General features: G+C 36.0%; 1 protein-coding gene across 1 annotated transcript in view; it reads right to left on the bottom strand.

Annotated features, from left to right (window-relative positions):
* The window catches only part of LOC107757890 (disintegrin and metalloproteinase domain-containing protein 19-like), an 82,598-nt gene that overhangs the window by 29,261 nt on the left and 30,137 nt on the right, over window positions 1-23,200 (bottom strand). Inside the window, exons 3-4 of the mRNA XM_016575498.1 lie at window positions 22,627-22,703; window positions 682-757 (exon numbers count right to left, since the gene is read on the bottom strand). Coding sequence (XP_016430984.1) covers window positions 682-757; window positions 22,627-22,703 — 153 coding nt within the window. The remainder of the gene's footprint in view (window positions 1-681; window positions 758-22,626; window positions 22,704-23,200) is intronic.

The raw sequence follows: 23,200 nt of genomic DNA, 5'->3' as shown, positions 1-23,200 counted from the left end.
CTCCTAAACAAATTATTTATAAATTAGGGCTATCAATCTTTTAGTTTTTTTTGTTTGTTTTTTTCATTTAACTGCTCATGGCACATGGCTCATTACATGATATACTCATTAAATAATTTAATGTCTTAGAATAGTGATAATTCTAAGTTAATGCTAAACAAATGAGTTTAATTGACATGCTAAAATAACATTTAGGTTTTTAACATTCTGTTGTAAAAATATAAATCAAGCTTTACATGTCAAGCAACACAATGAAACTGAAATATGAGAACTGAGAAAAGCAGAGACATAGAGGAACAAAGACACACACAATGCGTTACAGTAATTAAACTTTTGAGGGGAAATGTGTTTAACTGTCATGACGATGTCACAATGCAAAAAGTCATCACTGATTTATAGTACGTCAAATTGTATTAATTTTTTTACTTTGGGATAAAATATGACTGTTATTTGTTTTGTGAGATACACTCCTAAACAAATTATTTATAAATTAGGGCTATCAATCTTTTAGTTTTTTTTGTTTGTTTTTTTCATTTAACTGCTCATGGCACATGGCTCATTACATGATATACTCATTAAATAATGTAATGTCTTAGAATAGTGATCACACACACACGCGCGCACACACACACACACACGCACACACACACACACACACACAGAGGTCTCAGTCCTGCTTACAGTGTGACTGCTGGTTTGGGTGACAGGGAGGCCATTCTCGTAGTGAGTTTCAGTGAAGTCGTGACCCAGGAGCTCCCTAAGAGAGACAAAATGAAAAAACAAGCTGTCACTGTGATATCACTACACACACATACACATTTGGCGGAGGTTTATGCCATTTCAACAGCAATACTTTGCCTTTTCAAGCAATGTTTTGCACATTGAGATACAGAGAAAAGATGTTTCTATACGTGTTACAGGGTTGAACTAACTACACAATCATAATGCACAGGATGAAAAATGGATATTCATTTTAAGTTTGCTAAATATTATATTTAACAGTGTTTCAAATAAGTTGTGTTTACTGTAAGTGAGCATTAAAAAACAACAAAGTAATCTAAATGTAAAACTCCAAAATGTAATATTCAATATAGGATGATACACTACCATTCAAACGTTTAAGTTCAGTAAGAGCTTTTCTGAATACTTTTATTCAAGCAAGGACGAAACTAATTTATCAAAAGTGACAGTACATTTATGTTGTTACAACAGGTTTCTATTTAAAATCAATGTTGTTCTTTCTACTCATCAGAGAACCTTAAAAAATGGTTTCAACAAAAACATGGAGCAGCACAACTGAAATTTAATTACGATTTTTTTTGGAGCACCAAATCAGCAAATTAGAATAATTTCTATATATAGACTGTCTATATATATTTCTATGTATAGACTGATTCCAATACATTCTAGTCTACAGAAACCAATATGGTATTGATAAATCATATAGCTATTACACATGTTTGTTCACGTGAACATCATTTTAATCACAGACTCTCTGAATCACTAAAAATGATGCTCCCATTCAGATGGCAGATGGCATTTTCCTGTAAAAGCCTCACATGATTCAAAGCACTGGCTCAATGAGAGAAAATAAAAACATATGATCTCAACTAGCCATCAGTCCTGCTCTATTCCATCATTCCTTCAAGAAGTGAATCTTTCTTCATCATGCTGTCCTCTATCGGGAAATACCAGGCTGATAAGAGGCCAGGCTTTAGCTGGAGTGTTATTGTGTGGCTTTGGAAAGGGCTGGGGGTCAGAGCCATGATCTTGTCAGAGAGGGAGGCTATGATTAGAGCAAAGGGTGTGCAGGATGTGAGGACTGATTCTGTAATCTAGTCTATCCATCAGGACATGCACACATAACAACACTCACACAAACCCACATGCAGAGAGCCACTACAACATTTATAACCATAAAGTCAAGTCGTTACATTTTGTGTGCCACTGGCTCTCTGATTATGGAGCATGACTGCAGTCCACAGCACATGCAGCATTTCCTCAACCAAACGATGAAGTGTGTTATTTCATTGCCACTAGAGTCACTGAAACAGAATTGCAAAAATAATGACTTTAAAGCATACATTCTATAACACACTCCCTGTCTGCATTTGATTAGACCAACCCGAGCTCATAAAAAAAAAAAAGTAATTATTTTAATACAGGTATGAATTGCCATGAGAGTATGTTTGTCAGACTTGCGCCACAAACACACACCACTGGTTGAGCCAAAGTCGGATGCTGTTTACACTTTTAGGAAAATGGATCACTTATAGCTGTCTCTGCACGTTAAAATACTCCCAGAATTTTAACATGATTCCAATTTGTTCCAAAGAAGTTCCAATTTGTCAGACAAATAGAATGAAATGTGTATATTAATGGAATTAAAGTTATAGATTGTACTACATGTTAGCTTGTTTATTTTGCTCCAGTGCATGATCCATACTAACAGGAAACTATGGTCGAGAGCTGTAATTCCATTTACACAACTTTGCAATGCTGTTTGCAACTCTTTAGAAATATGGATTCGGGAAACACCAATTAGTTGCTCTATGTTGGTATTGACAGAACTAATAGTTGGCTAACTATGCTTTTGGGAAACGGCTATATTGTCCAAAACCCATAAGTAGACAAGTCAAACTGCTCAAACTTGAAAGCACCACAGTGCAATGTATTCACATTTGAATGAGTTAAATGGCACGTACAGCTTACAGTAAATTATCGCTGCATAAACTAAGAAAGTCTCTGGATACTGAAATGAAAAATACACTTCAACATTGACACACAACTCACTTCAGAGACTAAACAATTATGGTGTTTAATGCCCTTCTCTTTTCCACTTTTGAATTAGTGTTCTAATAGAAGTAAGTGATACTTTTCAGGCCACTTATATGACAGGCAACCTATATAGAAGCTATAGTGAGAGCATAGAGACTAACCTTAAGAAACATCTGTGTGAAAGACATTCTTTGATCTCAATGTAATATCCCTTTGTGAATGCTTTTTGGGGTGAAGCTCTAACATGGCAATTCCATCAAAACAGAAGAGGTGAGTCATTAGGACCACAATTTTGCAAAGAGCTGCTGAGGAGCGAGGAATACGCTAGGAAATGAAAAAAAAAAATCTTGAAACATGCAGCGAATCAGAGCGATGACCTTTCGCATCTGACAAGAATGAAATGATGGCACATTTTCAATCTAAAGTTGGTGTAGAGAACGTCGCTGAGACGGAGGAGACTGTTGTGTGTGTATGCGTGTATCCATAACATTTCAATGAGAGAACACAGCTGGCAGTATGATTTGTGTATTATTAATGAGAGAGCACCATTATCTGCGCATTCATAAATTACCTCTATGATTTTCACATTTTATGAGACCCCGATTCCCCAAACTCCAGCTATAATAACTCTACAAGGATTGAAAAGTGCTTCATAAATGCCACAAACCCTCAATGTGCTGAACTTCTCCTTTGGTCCATCACCCTGTACTTAAAATTACCACCATTTAAAAGGTAAACACGTTTTACAGCATAGTGAGAAATGCACTCTCTTTCTGTATTACAATCAACAAACAAAACAAACCTACCTATTAGCAAAGCTCACATCCACACATAAACACTAACCACTCAAGCAAATCACTGCTCTGAGCTACACACTCATTACCTCTTCTGCGCTCAGCCACACTGACACAGTGGCAAACATCTGTTGTGGGGGAAAAAGACAGAGAAGTTAATATGATCAACAAGGCATGAGTCATTGTTTTAGTTTATGCTGGGAACTACAACGTACGTGCTGATCTAACACCTATTTTAACCAGCCAAATGCTGATCCTAGCTGTTAAAAGAACCTGCAGGCTAAAACCCTCTGACATTTACAGCTCACTTAGGCCTTGCATGTCAATACGTCAGTGTTTTTTTGTGCAATTGTGTTCAAATAACTTTCATGGACAGATTTACTTTGATGTTTAAATCTCCAGAATAAAATTATGTTGTTCCTTTTAGACAGGTAAGCTTTGTTACTCTGAGCATTATGTGCAATAAGCACCAATTTTTGTGTTTGCCAGACGTATTCAGTTTAGCATGCGAGTCAATGGACAGTAATGTTTGTATATCTGAGTTAAAGAAATGTTGTGGGCTTAAAACAACTTAAGCACTGGAGGTAATTAAATTTAAAGTTGTTTAAATCATGATTTCTTGAACTGGGAACACTCTTCTAGGTGGATGAACTTCTTGTTATGCATTTCCTACATAAATCCTGTCAGTGAAGTTTGCTCTATGTAAACAGTGCTTTACCATTAGTCACAGTATGTCAACTCGTCTTGACAACAAAATTGAAAGATTAGATATAATTTTACACAAAGTCAGTAGGCAAATCTTTTTTTTACTTGTCTCATAACAACACAATGTTTCGTGAATTTTGAATCAGGGTGAAACCATAATCTGTGATTTTTTTTTCTGTGATAATTTACATTAAAGGTTTAGTTCACTTCTAGAATAAAAAAATTCCTGATAATTTACTCACCCACATGTCATCCAAGATGTTCATGTCTTTCTGTCTTCAGTCGCAAAGAAATTAAGGTCTTTGAGGAAAACATTCCAGGATTTTTCTCCAAATAATTGTGGCCAACGGGTTGAAGGTCCAAATTGCAGTTTCAATGCAGCTTCGAAGGGCTCTACATGATCCCAAAATGTATATACTTTTTAACCACAAATGCACGTCTTACACTAGTTCTGCGATGCGCATCCAAAAATTCACGCATGACGTAATCACGTTGGAAAGGTCACACGCGGTTAGTTCTTCATCTGTGTACTCCGGCGAAAAACTCCATCTCATTTTCTCCTCCAACTTCAAACTTGCCCAACATCGTTGTTTTACCTCTTTTTGTAAAAGGCATTATACTTTCTTTGCATGTTCGCTTTGTAAACACTGGGTTGGTATTAGGGGTGTGAACCTACACTGGTCTCACGGTTCGGTTCGATTACGATCATCATGTCATCGATTCGGTTCAATTCGATATCACGATGCATCACAATGCATTGACGATGCACTGCATCCTCAATTTTCAATTTTACTTCACATGTATACAATTTTGTCAATAAATACAAGCAGTCAGATATATGAACTGTACCTGACATGGTTTCTCAAGTTAGTGGTATTACCCCCTCCATATTTTATTGTGCGTGACATGATTTACACACAGCGTGTGTCTTCTCCAGGTCGTGCTTACCAGGCTGTTCATAAAAGCCAAAATGTGCCCAGATGTCGGCTTTTAAAGTAGTTGGAGCATTTTTAATTACTCGCACTCACGTCTTGCCTCCCACCACCATTAGGCGCATTCGGTTTGAAGCGGCGCTGCGCAGAGTGATCAGTGTATGACATCAACCGCGAGAGCGATTCGAAAGTGAGGATCCATCTGCTCTCTTATCGCTCTCGCGGTACTTGATGTCACACACTGATCATTCTGCGCAGCAGCGCTTCAAACCGAATGCGCCTAATGTATGCTACCGCGACAAAGCACGTATGCGACAAATGATGTCAGAAAAGCGTCAGTATGTTATAATCGGTTATGGTCTATTACTGAACCGATACCGAATCGTCCTCGTCTGCATCGCGATGCATTGTAGAAACTATTAATTTCGAGACCCCTAGTTGGTATTTCCGCCTACGTCACACGTGACCTTTCCAATGTGACTACGTAATGTGTGAAGACGAGCTAGTGCAAGACGAACATTTGTCGTTAAAAAGTATATAAATTTTTTTTTTTTTTTTTAATGAAATGAAAATGACTGATCATTTCACTAGATAAGACCCTTATTCCTGGCTGGGATCGTGTAGAGCCCTTAGAAGCTGCATTGAAACTGCAATTTGGATCTTCAGCTCGTTGGTCACCATTGAAGTCCATTATATTAAGAAAAATCCTGGAATGTTTTCCTCAAAAACCTTAATTTCTTTGCAACTAAAGAAAGAAAGACATGAACATGTGAGTAAATCATCAGGAAATGTATCTTCTGGAAGTGAACTAATCCTTTAAGCCACAGATGCTGTCTTGCACGGAACCCAAACATTCCAAAAGAGCATTGCAAGCAATAGTTTTTGATAGCTCAAACAATGTTTCAATAGTTGGTAATTTCAAAGGAATAGCTTTTAGTCAAGCATAGTGTAGATACAAAAATGTGCATTACAATATTGCATGTTATATATAAGGTTAAAGTTCAACCAATGGAGTGTTATTAGACAATACGTTTTAGTAGCTCTGTTTGTCCCATCTCAGAGATCCCATCAGAGTGTGAGGACTGATGTACATAATAATGCATCAGTCTTATTTTTCACAAAGTTGCAAGGGGCCTTGTTGGATAAAATACTTACAAGATTACACAGTCATGACATTCTTAAATGTCAGCGATGTTGATCTGTCTAAAAAAGCAATCATCACTTTGTACAAACAGTGACTCCAGACTAATCTGATTATAATGGTATTCAAGTCATCTGATCCCATGACTATTCACAACCAATGTATTAATTTGTAATAACTGAAGTGCTGCACTTAGCATCCATATTGCCATTACAAACACATCTAATTGGTGTGGTTGTAGAACCTAAAGTAGCCTTAATTCTTTAAGCAGTTCAGACAACCAAACCACAAGCTTCCGTACTGTACATTCCTGATATTAATTAGGAGCACTGTGGACAATATGTATCCATAGCTCTCAGAAATCTCACAAAAATGTGTTCTCTGCCTAAATGAGCAAAAACAAAGCAAGCAGACACTGGAGTGGCCAAACTGTGGCAAAACTCTTTGTAATGGCTGAGAAAGGGACAAAACCAGTGGGATTCAGTTAATTTATTCCTACAGTAAGAGGAAATTGTTAAGGGGTTATATTTTGTGACCAATTTAATTTCCCTCACCCCCGAAGGTCCACTTAAAATGATAGTGAAGTATTTTGCAGTCATTATTTTGTTTTTCATGACCTTCTCTCTGACCCTTAGAATTAAACAAGTTGCTGAACAAATTTGGAAAAGGCTGTTTTGCAGCTTAGTTTCAATAAATAGTCTTTGTGGGCTGGGAATGAATGAGCTTTGTGAGCATTGTAAGAGCTCTTTTATCTCGGATGATAAAGGAAAAATTGATTTCTCACAATGTCTCACAATTGATTTCTCACAACTTTATTATTTAAATATTAAATAAAAATATAATATACACTATAATGAAATTAATTCTTCCTGAAGAACCACCTTTACAGTTGGGCACAATAATATAAAAATGATGAGCTTTCTTTAAATTAATTTCACAAGGTCCCTTGTGGTCACAGAACCACTGAACTAAAAACACTTTTTTTTTTCCTCGGACTGAAAGCGAAATCACCCGCTAGTAGTTTTGAGCAGGTAAACTCGGGCAGCAGCACAGTGGTCTGTGCAGTTCAATCAAGCGAAAGCTGAATGGCGATTCATTTCTGAGGTGGAGCCCCAGTAGGCAAAAGATAGAGGAGAGGACGGGAGCATGATTTGAGAAAGACAGACAGCCTTCTGGCAGGAGCTATAAGAGGTGCACAGGCTAGAGATTCTGGAGTCTCAAGCATTGCAGAAATCTGTCGTTCAACAACATAAGGTCTCTATTTACACTAAAGGCAGAAAAGAGCTAGTTTTAACCTTCCTCATAGTAAAAAATGCATACGTCTGCTATAACTGACACTCAAAATCAATAAAAGTGCAAAAAAGTACAAAAATATATGTGCTTACATGTTAAATTCACCAGAGCATTTACTGCATATTGATGTGCCGCACATGCAATCTGAGTCCCAGCTTCTACATTATATTGTGCAAAGGTTGGCTGCCAAATGTAAGCAAGTGCACATCCATCTGCTTCCTTCAACTAATGTAGCACATCCATCCTTTTGCTCCCACTGATGTAACGCCCTCCAACAGTTATCTGACTGAATGAATAGCTGGCATGAGAAAAATGTGAGACTGTTAATGAATCAAGCACCTCTAAGATTATGCAATTCCTTTTAAAGATAAAGTGTATAATTTTTTTTAATGTTAACATACTTTCTCCTATCCCAGCTTAACATGTAGAGACAACAACATAAGCTTGAAGTCGGTTGACTGCAGCCCTCGAAATGAGTGAATCATTGAATCAATCACTCAGTGGATTTGTTCAAAACATGGATTCATTCAGGAAAAAAAAGTGACCGCATGCCTAAATGAGTGAATTGTTTACTCAACTGATTCATTCAAACACACTTAATCATTCACAAACAATACTGTTTGTCGCATGGGGATGCAGGATGGTTGATTCTGTGGTGAAATTTTTCATTAGCAGGGTGAAAATAGACAAAGCAATTGGCTATATTGTGTCAAGAGTAAAATAAGGCTATACAAGAGCATTGTTGATTTTCAATACAATCTAGGGCTTTTTTGTCACAGACTTTTTTTGTCACAGAGTGTCAGTGTTCTAGTGCATGTGTTCTGTTGTCCTTTTCCTGCCTTTAAAGATAACAATGTTTATGTTGATTGCTCAATCCCAGATAATAAGAGACAAATTAAAGACAAAAAAGTCAAAGGAAGCTGTACTGGTCCAATTCTTCTTCTGGACATCAGACAGAGAAGAAGCACACAGTACAGCTTATAAAGAAACAACGGTGAGGGTTTGCAGTGGAGGAGGCACTGAGCACAGGCGGAGATAAGAGAGTGTGAGTGTGTGTCTCATTACACTTCTATTTTCAACCACCAGAGTCTGGGTTAACTGTCCAGCGGACTTCGCCTTAGATTAATGTGCTTGTTTTATGCACAGCTGGGTTGGAGGAACAAAAAGAATTGGACTTGTCTCAGAATGTGTATGCGTGTGTGTTTTTCTCTGAGGAAAAACAGGTGCAATTCAGCAATCAGCAGTAGAAAGAAAATACTCATAGTTCTTAGTTGAAAGGCATACTTGAACAAGCTTGAAAAGAGAGGCCATCTCATAAGCAAAAGCCAGCTTATGACCACACATCTTTCCAAAACACATTACTTAACGTAAAAATTCACCATTCATTTCTTTATCTGTTCACACATATGCATCACACTTCGGTTTATTGCATAAATAAACAGGAATGGGTTTAGCTAATGTTTACAATATCACATTTTCTATTAACAAGTGTATCCAATAATAATATAAATTATTAAAAAATCATTATACGGCTCTCTGGAAAACTTGATTCTGACAGGTCATTTGCGACATTCCAAGATGTGTTATTCTCCGATAGCAAAACCACATAACGTACAGCTAATCTGGGTATTTGTAGCTGGTGCTACTTTCACATTTCACATATCACACTGCCACGTTCTACCTCATTTCATTCAAATGCAACTGCTATCATCTTGCGCCTCAGTTATCGACTATTTACTGTAAAACGAAAACAGAGGGCTTCAGTATTAACTGTAGGCCTGCAGTAATATTTTTGAATGTTTGTCTTTGTTGCCAGAAAAAAAAAAGTTTTGTACACTGTAATGGGTTTAAGGTAATAAACAGGTAAGATTTCAAAACACTTTCTTCTTGAATAACATTTCATGTTGTTGTCTTTATTTATATGAAAAGCGTTTGTTAGAAACTGCTTTTCTTTGCGGAATCTTTGTGTTTAAAGAGCTAATAAAATATTTAAACTCAAATCAATATTTCATGTCTAATTATTTACTCAAGTGGCAACAAGCCTTGTAACAAGCTCAGATTCAATCCACTTCACATCTAGATATGTGTCTATAACAGTTATTTTCTCATTTCCTGACTTTTGCAAATCACACCTCATTTATGTTTTTGCTTGGTTTCGGTGGGTAGTAACAGGTGTGTGCAGGATGTTTGTTTGAATGGGAGTAGGTGTGAAACTTGGTTAGCAGAACATGAAACCTTATATGCCACTAAAGATCTACCACAACCCAGGATGTGTAACCGACTACCGTTTATACAGTTTAAAGTATGACTCTCATAGTGTAAAATCGTCAAGCAGCATCACTTTTCACTTAAATGTAGAGTATTTAGTGTGCAACAAACCCCCAGTTGAAAGTGTTAAACATATAACTAATCCAATACAATTTGTCCTACAGACATGAATACCCCAAATTGTGTGTTTTGTTGAATAGGGCTGTTTACTACTGTTAGTATCAAACTGACAAATTTTCACAGGGAGGAAAAAAAGCCATACATTTACACTGAAGGTGGGATTTGAGTCATATCTACAAAACAGAATATAATAAAGAACGAGGGTGGGCTGGTTTGACTAGAACACCCTATAAACCACCTGACAACGCCTAACATCCCAGAACACCCTAATAGCCACAAATCAACAAGTAAAAAAAACAGTTAGAACATCATTGGAACCACAGAGCAACACTCTGGCAACCACCCACTAAATGGTGACAGCTAAAAGAAAAAAATCTAGTTTAGTTTCAGTAAAGTTCACAGTTTTCAAGGCTACTCAGATTATGAAAGACTGACAAAGCAGTTATCACTGAGCTTATTTTACTTTCAAAACAAGTATAGACTGACTACCTTTTCACAGTAAGATTTTAAGACAGGAACATGTGACAAGCTTCTTTTTAATATTTTAAACACTCAAAGAGCTTCTCATAATTGCGCTCAAGGTCAAGATGGTGAAACATACCAGATTTCACCTGTATGTATTCTGCAGTCTGCAACCCCTTTTATTTTTCTTCCTGTCTGAAAAACTGAAGGTGTTTACAGTTTTGAAAATGCTGGACTGAAAGTGTGGCAGTAAGAACAGCTGAGGTCTCAACACAGGAGAGATGACTGCTGTGTGTTTTATTGTTCATCTGAGAGCAATGAGACTTTGCAAACAATGTGAAGGCAATCAGGTAGTGAACAGTCTAGAGCAGGGGTCAAAAATTAGCGGACTGTGGTCCAAATCACTTCCATAAATTAGTATCATTAAAAATAAACATACTGATTAAATTACTCATCCTTTTCCTGCTGGATATACTAGTTCTATTCATTGGCGATCAGTCCTGATACAAAAGATCTCTGTGTTATCTCCTGATTGGATTAGCTCGAAGCCTCATGATGAGTTGATTCAGTGGCATATCAGTCCTGGTATTAAGAAATCCCTACAGTATACTGCAGACAAAAAACAAGAGACTCGCTGATTGTCATGACAACAGAGAGCCACCTCTGGCACAATGTCTGTACTGGAAGTAAGCAGCATGTTGCGACTCAACAAAACTAGATCAGTCTAATTATAATATATAATTTATATCATTATAATTTGCCAGCTAAGCCACTTCATTTGCCTCCCTATGACTTGAATGCATTTGATTTATGTGTATAAACGTAGTTTATTTGTATATTTTTTAAATGCGTTTTGCTTTGTGTGTTTTGCTCCTCTAAAATAGTTAGCTTTTTTTAGTTTGTTATTTTTATAATAACGCTTGCTTGGCCATTTGTTGTGATAAACAGGAAATTGTGTTCAAGCGCAAGCAAAACACAGTGTAAAGATATACTCTTTGAGAGAAGCAGTCAATCAGCAGAAGTTAAAAGCAGCTCGTAAGTGTATTTATTTCTTGTCTCAGTGTTTAGCGCAGTTGTCGTTGCTAGTAAACGCTTGTTTTGTTTACTGTTTGGAGACGTGCTGTATCGCGTACCTTGTCAATGTCGTGCACTTGCTTGGCCATTTGTTGTGATAAACAGGAAAGTGTGTTCAGCTCAATTCAATTTGAGTTTTGTTAGACGAATATAAAAAGTTTGTTAGACTCCACCGAACAGGGACACCGGCAAGGGACATAAGTATCACTTTTGAATCATTCTCTTTCCTATACTTGTTTGCCTTCTGTTTTTGTTTTTATAACCAATTCTTACTATGTGTTTCCAGATCCCTACTAGGGCTGCACGATATATCGAAATTATTGAAATATCGCAAATGTAAGACACAGAGACGCGTTTCAGACGGCGCGCGAACACCGAGTTGATTCGTCTTTCGCATCTCCTCATGTTTGAACAGACACATACACACAGAATTATGTCAATAGTACCCGTCTCGACGATCATTCTTGTAAACGCAGTCAGTTATGTTTTAAATGAATGTAAACAGCTGAGAAAGAAATTGGATGTGTATCATTATACTGGATCCGTGCAGTCGGATTTAAAGGGACAGCAGCCTATAAATACGTGCTGCTGAATATGTCACTAATGTTAATCAAACAACAAAACAGCTATAACAAAGATTAATCTAAATTTAATTCATACAGTGAACACTATGCAGTGTTATTTTATTATTATTATTATTATTTTATTATGTTATTATTATTAAATTTCTGTACCTGAATACTACTGGTTATATTATCTATGCTTGTAAATTTTTTTTCTTTTTCTTTCTTTTTTTTTTACTGACTGTTCTGCCTTTAATCATGTTTGAACTTTCTCAGACTATAGTTTTATAGACTATAGTTGCTGTGGTATATGAAAAAGTACTTAAAGTGTTTGGAAAGCAAAGTTACAATGATATAAAATTAGTGTCATTAATTTTTTTGTTTGTATGTTCACACTGATGTTAAAATGACATTTTCTGATTTGTGACATTACTTTTTATGTAATGCTAAAACACTGCTGGTCACTTTCAGAAGTTATAGTGATTCTTTATTTTCCAAGAAAGAATGTGAAACAAATTGGCTATATAATTTTCATTTTTAAATATTTTAAAATATAATTGAAATTGATTTTACACACTTTAAGCAATATCGTATCGCATATCGAATATCGCATTTTTTAACAAGATATCGCATATCGCATTTTTCTTCACTTTCAGAACATGCAACACAACTCCTTGTTCAAGCTCTTGTTCTGTCCAGGCTGGACTATTGCAATGCTCTCTTGGCAGGTCTTCCAGCCACTTCTATCAAACCTCTACAATTAATCCAAAATGCCGCTGCAAGATTAATCTTTAATGAGCCGAAAAGAACGCATTTCACACCTCTGTTCATCAATTTGCACTGGCTACCAGTAGCTGCTCGCATAAAATTCAAGGCATTAATGTTTGCCTACAAAACCACCACTGGCTCTGCACCCCTTTACCTAAATTCATTACTTCAGAGTTATGTGCCCTCTAGAAGCTTGCGTTCTGCAAGTGAACGACGCATTATTGTGCCATCTCAAAGAGGCACAAAATCACTTTCACTGACTTTTTCATAAACTGTTCCCTCCTGGTGGAATCACCTGCCAACTCAATCCGAGCAGTCCTTAGCCATCTTCAAGAAACGACTAAAAACACATCTGTTCCATTTTTATTTGACCCTCTAACTCTAGCACTTTCTATTCTATTTTAATTCTACTTTATCTATGCATCTTTTTATATATAAAAAAAAAACTAACACTAGCAAAATATAAAACTTTATTACTAGTGCATTTCCTTTGAAGTACAAATTAATGTGCCCATTACAGTAAGGTTATATTTGTTAACATTAGTTCACTACATTGGTTAACAGGAGACACGTGACAAATAAAAACAATGTGTGTTCTAAAATCACCTCAAAATATTCAACTGTGATTGCATCTAGTCAGAGGATATCAAACAGATGGTGTCACTGGGCCACAGCCTATCTTTCCTTAACTTTAATTTGGGGCAAAAGTTGTGTAGTTTACATACATTTCAACATTTACTAATACAAAAAGTTGTATCTGTTAATATTATTTAATGGGCCTGAGCTAACATTAACTAACAGTGGTATTTTTTATTAACTAACATTATCAAAAATTAATAAATACTGTAACAAATGTGTTGTTCATTGTTAGTTAATGCATTAACTAATGTTAACTAATAGGTCCTTATTGTAAGTGTTACTGAAATAACTTTAAGGTAACAATTGCAGTGTTTTACAGTCTGTTTTGACTTAGTATTTCATAAAAAGTACTGTTGTTGCCCAGCTTGAAAATGTACACATATTCCTGACATGTGCACTGATACCTAGCCTGTGATATTCCTTATATTTGATCCTCATGTTAAAACATTACTCTCGTTTGAAGGTCAGCTGTGTGTGTGGATGAGAGCCAGAAAGATAGGCTGTGGCCCAGTGACCTACTGAGGGCACAAAATTCCTTGCCCTTTTAAAGCGGCACCATCTGTTTCCAATCACCTCATTCAAACCAGCAGTACTCTACACTAGACTGAGAGAGAGAGAGAGAGAACGAGGGAAAACAAAGGAAATGGGGGATGGGCACAGAGAGGAGGCAACAAAGATAATCTGAGAGTGTGTAAGCGACAGAAAGAGAAGGCCGAGATGCATAGAGAAAAACAGAGTGAGGGAAGAGAAAGAAAGAATATATCCTCCATTGTGTACATTTGTCTGGGGTTAAGTGACTCAAGACGTGGCAAGATATTTGGGGGGAAGTCAGGGGTTATAAAGATTTCAGTGCAAACAATTAACGACAGACGCTCAACTGTATGCCTGTTAGCTTCTTGCTAATACAAACATACTCGGTGTTCCCCTATAAGGACTGTACTTCAACATTGCACTGCTTACACTTCTCACAAATATTTGCCAAGGATGAACCAAGTTTCAGAAAGTGGAGCTTCAGTAGCAGTCACACTGATGGTATTTAGGTCGGAAACACACTCATACACACGTATGGAAATACAAATGGAAATGCTTATCCAATGCAGAGCCCCACTGTACATAGTTAAAGAGACAGTTCACCCTAAAGAAAAAAAAAATCAGTCATTAGTTAATCTGGTCTTTTTCTCACATAAAGCTAGCAAGCTTTTTGTTTTCCACCATGACAGCAGTGTTTTTATTAATGAACTAAAAGTAGTTAATAGTTTTTGTAATTGAAATACAACTGAAATTAAATAAAATCTAAATGATATATGAATAACATAAACATGAAAATATTAAATAAAAAAATCTTAAATAAAAATTAAACATTTTATATTTGCAACTAACTGAAATAAATTTTAAGAAATACTTAAATTGCTAAATTTAAAAAAAAATAAGCGAAATAGAAATATTCATAGAAACAAAAACAAAATTAAATTATAAAGCACACAAATCACTAAAACTTCAACTAAAATTAAAATAAAAACTGAAAATATAAAGAAAAAAAGGTCATCAATATATTTGTCAATACTATAAAATTATATAAATAATACAAAAATAACAGTGCAGGACATTAATGACCCACAGTACCAAACTGTTTACAGTATTGCCCACTATAGTGACATTTGTGCTAGAATAGAACGTGTAGCTCACATGAGTGTTTTGTATCTTTGTGTTATATGCTTCAAAAACAGTAAAACAATAAGCATTAATTTGACTGGAAATTTCAACAGTAAGACCTCTATGAGTTTGGAATCACTGCACCCTGACACTATATCATCATGGGATTAAATATTGGCAGGAAAAAAACTTTAATGCCATGCAGCTGTTTAGGGTTGACATCCCTCCATCTCATTCCATTTGAACATCTGAGTCGCTCTCAATATCAAACTGCTATTTCCTCCAGCTTGTTCCTGCAACATGTCACAGTCACATTAAATATGGCAATAACAGCAATATTTCCACTGTAATCAGTGAGCATTACGAGTGCTCATCTCTGAACTAAACGCAAATATGGAATCATCCCTCTCAGTGATATTTTCAGAGCAGACTGAAGAGGGAAGGCTTACTTAATCTTGAGGATGCATGAGAGAGCAGATTACAAAAACATTGGCTGCTTGTCAGGAAGATAACAAAACAAGCCTTCTGCAGATGGGACTGAGAGTCTGAGAAATGCATCAGGGTGAATCAGAGTTGTGTTAGGAAACATGCGACCGTTCTCGCGGCTGCAGATGGCATTCATAAATACATAATAACACCATGCACAATTTAGCTCTGTGTCTAACTGTGATAGAATGTTAGGCTCTTGCGAGAAGTTGTTTTTCTAAGAAGTCAGCTGCTCAATGCAGTTATGGTTAGCACCTATGCAAGCAGAAGCTGTGACATCCTTCTTTCAAAGTATTGCTTATCTGGTGAAAGGTTAGACTTAAGCTTGTACCTAAGCAAACTTGCTGAAGGTTAAAAACTAACCCTTAGTGCCTGTATTTAACCAACAATCAATTTGGATCGTTGATTATAATAGCACACCCAAACAATTAAAACTAAATAATAATAAAAAAATAAATAAAAAATTATCTCTCTCTTTCTCTCTCTCTCTCAAAAAAAAAAAACAGTATGTAAGTCTCACTATTAACCTTTTAATGTTTTTATTTATTATCCATTCAAATGATGAGTATGTGAAGCAAGAAGACAACAAATGTCCATTGCTTATTAAAGTTCTGACAGCACTTTATTTATATTTCTCATATATTCTCTTTAGGCTTTGTTGTAAAGTTCTGATTATTAAACTTCTGTGATTAATTCAGCACAAATTGCTGAAATGAAAAAAATATATAAATAAATAAAACTTTGTTTTAAAAATAAATGAAACCAATTTAAATAAAAAAATAAAAATAAACCGTCATTGCATATTAAACTGTGGGAGATTTTCTTTATTGAATTGTGATCGACACTTTTACACTGAAAAGTGTCACATTATGTGTCAAATCTAATATGAGTGTCATGACAATGCTTCTGATTAAGCATTTCATTTACACAGAACTAAAGCCTAAAACCAGAACCTTAACACTATTCTTCTGCTGCATTACAAGCACTGATATTTTCTTCAGGAAATCTATAATATTTTTAGTAAAGTTTTTTTAAATTATTTTTATTTTAATATTTAAAAAATATATATTTTAATAGTTTAGCTGTTTTATGTTGTTGTACCATCTTAAAAGTGTAACACTTATGGTGTGAGGCTGTGAAAACAACGGCACAGACTGAACCAAGCGGCAACCTTCTGGTTAAAGTTCTGTATAATTAAGGGCGTGGCCACTTGAGTGACAGGTGGATTGGTGCTGCTGTCACCACTGTCGAGCTAGGCGGGCGTGGTTTCAGCAACCAGTTCCACCCACATCCCACCTCTTTGCCCATTTTCGATTATCCAGGAGTGACGCGCTGCCAAGATGGCGACGGCCGGCCCCACCCAATTTAGGCTTCAAAAATGCTCTTCAGAAACTTACGGGTGACGTCACGGACACTACGTCCATGTTTTTATACAGTTTATGGACTGAACGCAAGGGTCACACTTTATTTTTTAAAGCCAAAGTTGTAAACTTCCGTGTACAACTGTTGGCGCAGGCTAGATTAAAGTGATTATTACGGCACTGCAACACCCGCTGACTGCAATGTTAGAGCTTGGAATAGCCAGGACAATTTTTTATATAACTCCGACTGGATTCGTCTGAAAGAAGAAAGTCATATACACCTAGGATGCCTCGGGGGTGAATAAAACACAGCCTAATTTTCATTTTTGGGTGAACTAACCCTTTAAGCATATTAAACACACCAGACAGACATGTAAACAATGTTAAAAACTTGATTTTTAATTAAAATAAATGATATTCATTTGGAGGCTTTTCACAATTAGTCATACATGTGATTAATCTGATTAAACATTTCATTTGTTGACCGCCCTAATTATTATTGATACCATGACACCTCCGGCAAGGTTTTAAAAGTTCATGAGTTATGACTGTGTTGAATTATACAGACAGCTTTTGTCTTAATCCCGAACATGTGCTGCAATTCCAGAAAAAAAAAAAAAAATATATATATATATATATATATTAAATATCATATCCTCTAGGATGAATACATTAAAATATATGTAAGTCAATCACTTCGGCTCTGATGGGATATGAGGTTCGGCTCTTGGAGTTCAACTACCACTGGATATGAAGCACAACCACCTGTTTGGACTCTTCATCTCCCGTTTCATGTTCTTTTCTGCTCTCTATCCTCTGTCTCCTTATCACCGCTCTCCATGCCCTAAACCCCTCTCGTACTCCATGCTTCTTTATCCTTTCTCCTTCACACCATCAGTTTATACTTCTCAAATACATTCCCACTCACACTCTCTCCAATCATTCTTTCCTTCCAGTTTCTCTCTCTCATATGACACAAGCTTCAGTCTGGATCCAGAACACCTGAGAAGAGATGATGCCAACTCCTCAGAGGACCTCAGATGATGCCAACCCTGAAACAACATACAGAACTACCACATTTTGCTATAAGTTTGATTGCATCATATAATAATTGCTGTTAATAGTGTTCATCGTCTGTTTGATTACGTCTTTAATTGATTACGTCTTTAATTGATTTTTCCGTACATTTCTGCCATATGTATATTAACTGACAGTCACCACTGATAAGCTACCACTAAATATTGTAGAAACTTAATTTGCTGTAAAGTTGCTTTGCAACGATTTGTATCGTGAAGAAAAACGCTCTTTAGATGACGTAAAAGCAACCTTTTTCACAAACCACTTGACCTCAAAAGAAACCCACAGACCACTCGACAATGCCACAATGAGTTGACTGACATAATCAGTGAAGTACCTTAAAATACCAAATGTTAAAGGATATATTTCTGCATAATTTAGTTCAAAATTGAAATATGTGGCAAGATCCTCCCCAGAAGAGATTAAAACACATTACTCCAGGTTATAAACACTACCTAAAACATGTCTGTCATCCGCCTGTATCTGCTATTATTCACTCTCTTTAAACTGTCTCTCAGCCTTTCAACTAAATACCAGCTCAGATGCAAACACACACAAACATGCTCATTTACATCACAAATAGCTTGGCTATGAATAAAAATGCCAAAATCTTGCACTTGTCAGGAATTGAGTGATGGGGAAAAAATGCAAAATTGTACCTATTTCTTATTGTCATTTGCAGAATGAGAGGCTCTTTGTTATTCTCATGGAGACAAAAAATGGAATAGAGGAGTTTGCTGTATTGCACAATGGAGCTATTCAAGAGCCATTAAAAAAAAGCCTACATATTCACTTAGAAAACGATTTCTAAGCACTTCCATATAAGGGAAAAATATGCCTGGAGGTTTTCTAGAGGTTTTTATGGTCACATTATAGATCACAAGTAATGCAACACAGCCATAAGACTGGTGATAATACCGCATACCGTGATAAAAGCATTAGCAATTAATCGCAACATGAACATTTGATACCAGCATATCCCTACTGGTGACCTTTAACCCCAGCTGACAGAGGTCAGAATGGCAGTCTAAAGTTGACCTTTACTGATGTTTTAAAATGAGCTCAGGGTTAAATCACCAAGATTGCCTATGCCAATTCTTTCGTTCTGTTTATTCAACTTTTTATTGAAATGGATAGTGTATTAGAGCTGCACAATACAAAATTGTGAAATGATGAAAAAGTATTACAGTATTTAATTTAAATCTACTTCCATTCCATCATTTTGTAGCTTGTTTTTTTTTCTTGATGTGTTCATAAATGTGTGCATTTAAATTATTGTACAGTATAATTTTTTTTGGATATATTGTCGACTTTATTGCATAGACACTATTGGATGAGAACTGAACTAAGCTGGACGATAACATCACTGAATCAACAATGAACTGCCCTTAACTGAAAAAAAATGACTGTTTACTATTATCCTTTTTTTTTAGAGCTGCTCTACAGCAGAATTTTATTTTGTTTGAATTATTGACACACTATATTCCTGTTTAACACTGTAAAGCTGCTTTGACACAATCTATATTGTATAAAGCGCTATATATATATAAAAATGACTTGACTTGAGTTGAGTACTATCTCTTATTAGGAACAACAACCGGTCCGAAGCGAGGTTTCTCATCAGTCTCATCCACAGATGCATTTTTTTATACTTCCATTAGCTATGGAATAAATAATAAACATAAAGGTGCTTGGTGTAAATGTGACTTCTTGAGCTGTGCTTCATACATTGCTACACTACTGACAATGCAATTGACATTTTTTCCTGGAAAATTTCACCAAAACATTGCTAATGTGACCACACTTTAACACTACAAGGCATACACACAATGTAAATAGGGGATTCACTGTACTATTTACGTTACACATTGATTATAATGGCAACCTTTACAAGAATTCACAACACGGTGAGCTTGATGGGTCAGTGAGCTTATGTTGTTTTTCATACTACTAAAAGGGTCAGTGCGAGGTTGTCTTGATTACTGAACCATAAACAGCAATAAAATAATTCAGGGAGACAGATCTCTGCTTGCTATGATAATTCAGTTTCCAGATACAAAAAAGCAGTGGTGGACAGTAATTTTACTTAGTGTACTTAAGTAAATTTTTCAAGTATCTGTGCTTTATCAGAGTATTTTTATTTTGAGAAACTTTTACTTTTACTTCACTATATTCCAAAGCATAATATTGGACTTTTTACTCCATTACATTTCCTAAAAATGTTGTTCCTCATTATTTTGAACTGGAGAAAGTGATAGTAGTGTCCGATTTGTGAACAGGCTGATTCTTTTCAATGAACCTGTTAAATCGGTTCACAAATCGATTCATTTGCTAACTGATCACTGATTCAATGATCCAGTCAGAGTGAGTCTCCAGTGAATTCACAAGTCTGACTCCGAATGAGTCAAGAATGGATATTCTCGGAGCTTGAGTGTGCGCACAACTGATGGCGTGAAAAGTAAGTTACCAATGCCACATTTTAGGATTGATTATTTTAAATGAAAATCATATTCAGACCTATATTTAGAAAATCATATTTATTAGTTGTTTGTGAACTAAATCTTCCGTAAATGAGAGAGCTGCTTAACCCCACTGCATGAAATGCTTGAATGCTGACATGTCCACGTGTGTATCACTGTCTGAAAAAAAACAAAAAAACAAAACATAACATTAAGATAATGCAAATTAATGCCTATGCGTCTTACCCTCTACCATAGCAGTTTCAAATGATATAAAACTAGTATGTATGCATATAGTGTTATTCTTAAAATGTTATAGCCTACATTTCGCCTAATGTGACATTTATTTTTATATTGTTTGTCAACACACATTTTGTTTTTCCTCATTTTTTAAATACTATACATTATATATGTATCTGCACCCACTAATCTACCTTATTAGCGCTGGCTACTTGACTATTCATAATCATTCATAATGATGTCAGACCACCCACCAAGCCTCCCTCCCCCAGGTATTTTGAGCAATAGAATTATACGGAATATATAATATAAAATTATTAAATATAAAAGTATATAAAATTACAAAAGAAATGCACATTCATCGATCAGTACTTTTTACTTGTAATACTTAAGTACATTAAAAATTAAATACTTTTGTACTTTTACTCGAGTAAAACTGAAAAGGAGTACTTAATACTTTTACTGGAGTAATATTTTATTAGGGTATCTTTACTTTTACTCAAGTACTTGATTTGTGTACTTCATCCACCACCGCAAAAAGTGCTTTATAACATATCAATTCTATATTTTTTTTGCCCTATGGTGCACAGAAAAACAGGTGTGCTTCTTTTGAAATGTTTTTTATCACAAACCAGACACCTTCTGCCCTTCCTTCTGAAAATAACCTTTTAGTTTCTGTATGCTCTCCTGTTGTGTTGAAAGCACTTCACTGCAAGAGATGCAATGCAAAGAAGCAATTAGACAAATGGCATATACACTCAAATAATGCACCTTCTTTTATCTATTTCAAGAAAAGCTTAGTCTATAGATTGAGTGTATTCATTAAAATGTCTTCAAGCTACCCTCCATTTCCTGGGCCATTACAATGCGGCTGTGATCTAAATTCTACGCCAGTCCTCTATGCCCTGACTCTCCTCATTTTCTTCACTTCGACCTGCTTGGAGAGTACTTTGTCTTGTAAAAAGTCCAAAAAAGACTGCCAGACTGCTTTGAGGGTTCTTTCGAGCCTCGACAATACTCAGGAAGTCAGGCTGCTCGATTTTTATGTGTGTCAGCACTTGTGTCCTTTCTTCTAACCTACATTTGAAAAACCAGACTGGCCAAGATGGCAAGGGAATGCAAGGTTCATATGTAGTTAAAATAAACATTAACTCTGCCAAGTAACATTAACGTGGTCCTGCAATTTCTGAGAAGGATAAGGCTATCTCTCCCCAAAAGGCTTCCAGTACAGTCAGACTCAGACTGTGACTCCATTGCACTGGTTCATCTCCGCATTTGGCAGAACAATCAGAAGGTGATGGAGATACCTGTTCCCTTTTCTCAGGAGATCTGCAGCTCAATTCATTATTCAACTGTCTGAACTCCAGCACAACTTCCTGGACAGTTTTACCATTCACAGATAAATTCAGCACCACTCCCAAATCTCCACCTTATTAGCTGGATCTAGATGCAGTTTTTTGCTAATATATTTCAATGGATATGTATTCAACAACTAACTGCACAGCAATTTGAAAAACAGTTTGCAATAAAAATCTGTCAGCAGTATATTAAGATTATGAATGTTTCTCTAGAATAGTATGCGCTTATGCTCAAATGTTAAAATGGCTTTTTATTTACTCAGAGTAGTCCGCTCACGACTGCTGAGATGGGAATTATGAAATCTTCCAGTTAGTCAGTAAGAAGTGTGAAAGAAACAAAATAAGAGTCATTTCAAAGATTGTGTGAGGGTGTTCTGCAAATGTCAGTGCCTTGTAATCAGATAAATTTATCTTCAGTTATATGTATGAGTTAGTCATTTAAAGAGGTTACTTACTGATTTCGTTCAACTTGTAGAACCAATTTCAAGTCCTGGGCTGAGACTAGAATCTCCCCTCTCTCTGGGAACTGGTCCTGATGAAACAGAAATATAACTCTGTTCAATTTAAAAATCAGAGCTATCCATGTCATTTTTGTCAAAAGAACTGGTGTCATAAGACAATTAGTTGAGTTGCCAATGAGTTGGTATTATTACTTTATAATCATTAAGAAATGGCAACAAACCCATATTCCTCTGTAAGGCAGAGGTGTAAAGAGTACCTGAAAACTATATTTGAGTAAAAGTACAGATACCTTTGAATGACTCAATTACAAGTTACAAGTCACCTATCACAAAACGAACTGAGTAAAAGTCTTAGAGTATCTGATTTTAGCAGTACTTAAAGCTGCAGTCCGTAAGTTTTGCCTCTTTGTCGCCATCTCTGTTTGAAAACCTGCAATTGCAGCTGTGTGCGGAATTATCTTCCTTGCGTGGGTTGTGCGCCGGCATGGCTCCAGCGCGGATGAATCTAATGTTTTGAGGAGTATGTGTGGCAGTCAGTCACCGCACCGGTGTGGATATTGTACTTTGC

This window comes from Sinocyclocheilus rhinocerous, unplaced genomic scaffold, assembly GCF_001515625.1.
Source record: "Sinocyclocheilus rhinocerous isolate Xijiao unplaced genomic scaffold, SAMN03320098_v1.1 scaffold1555, whole genome shotgun sequence".
Taxonomy (NCBI): Eukaryota; Metazoa; Chordata; class Actinopteri; order Cypriniformes; family Cyprinidae; genus Sinocyclocheilus; species Sinocyclocheilus rhinocerous.
The sequence above is the reverse complement of the archived record's forward strand: the minus strand, read 5'-3'. Positions and strand labels throughout refer to the sequence as shown.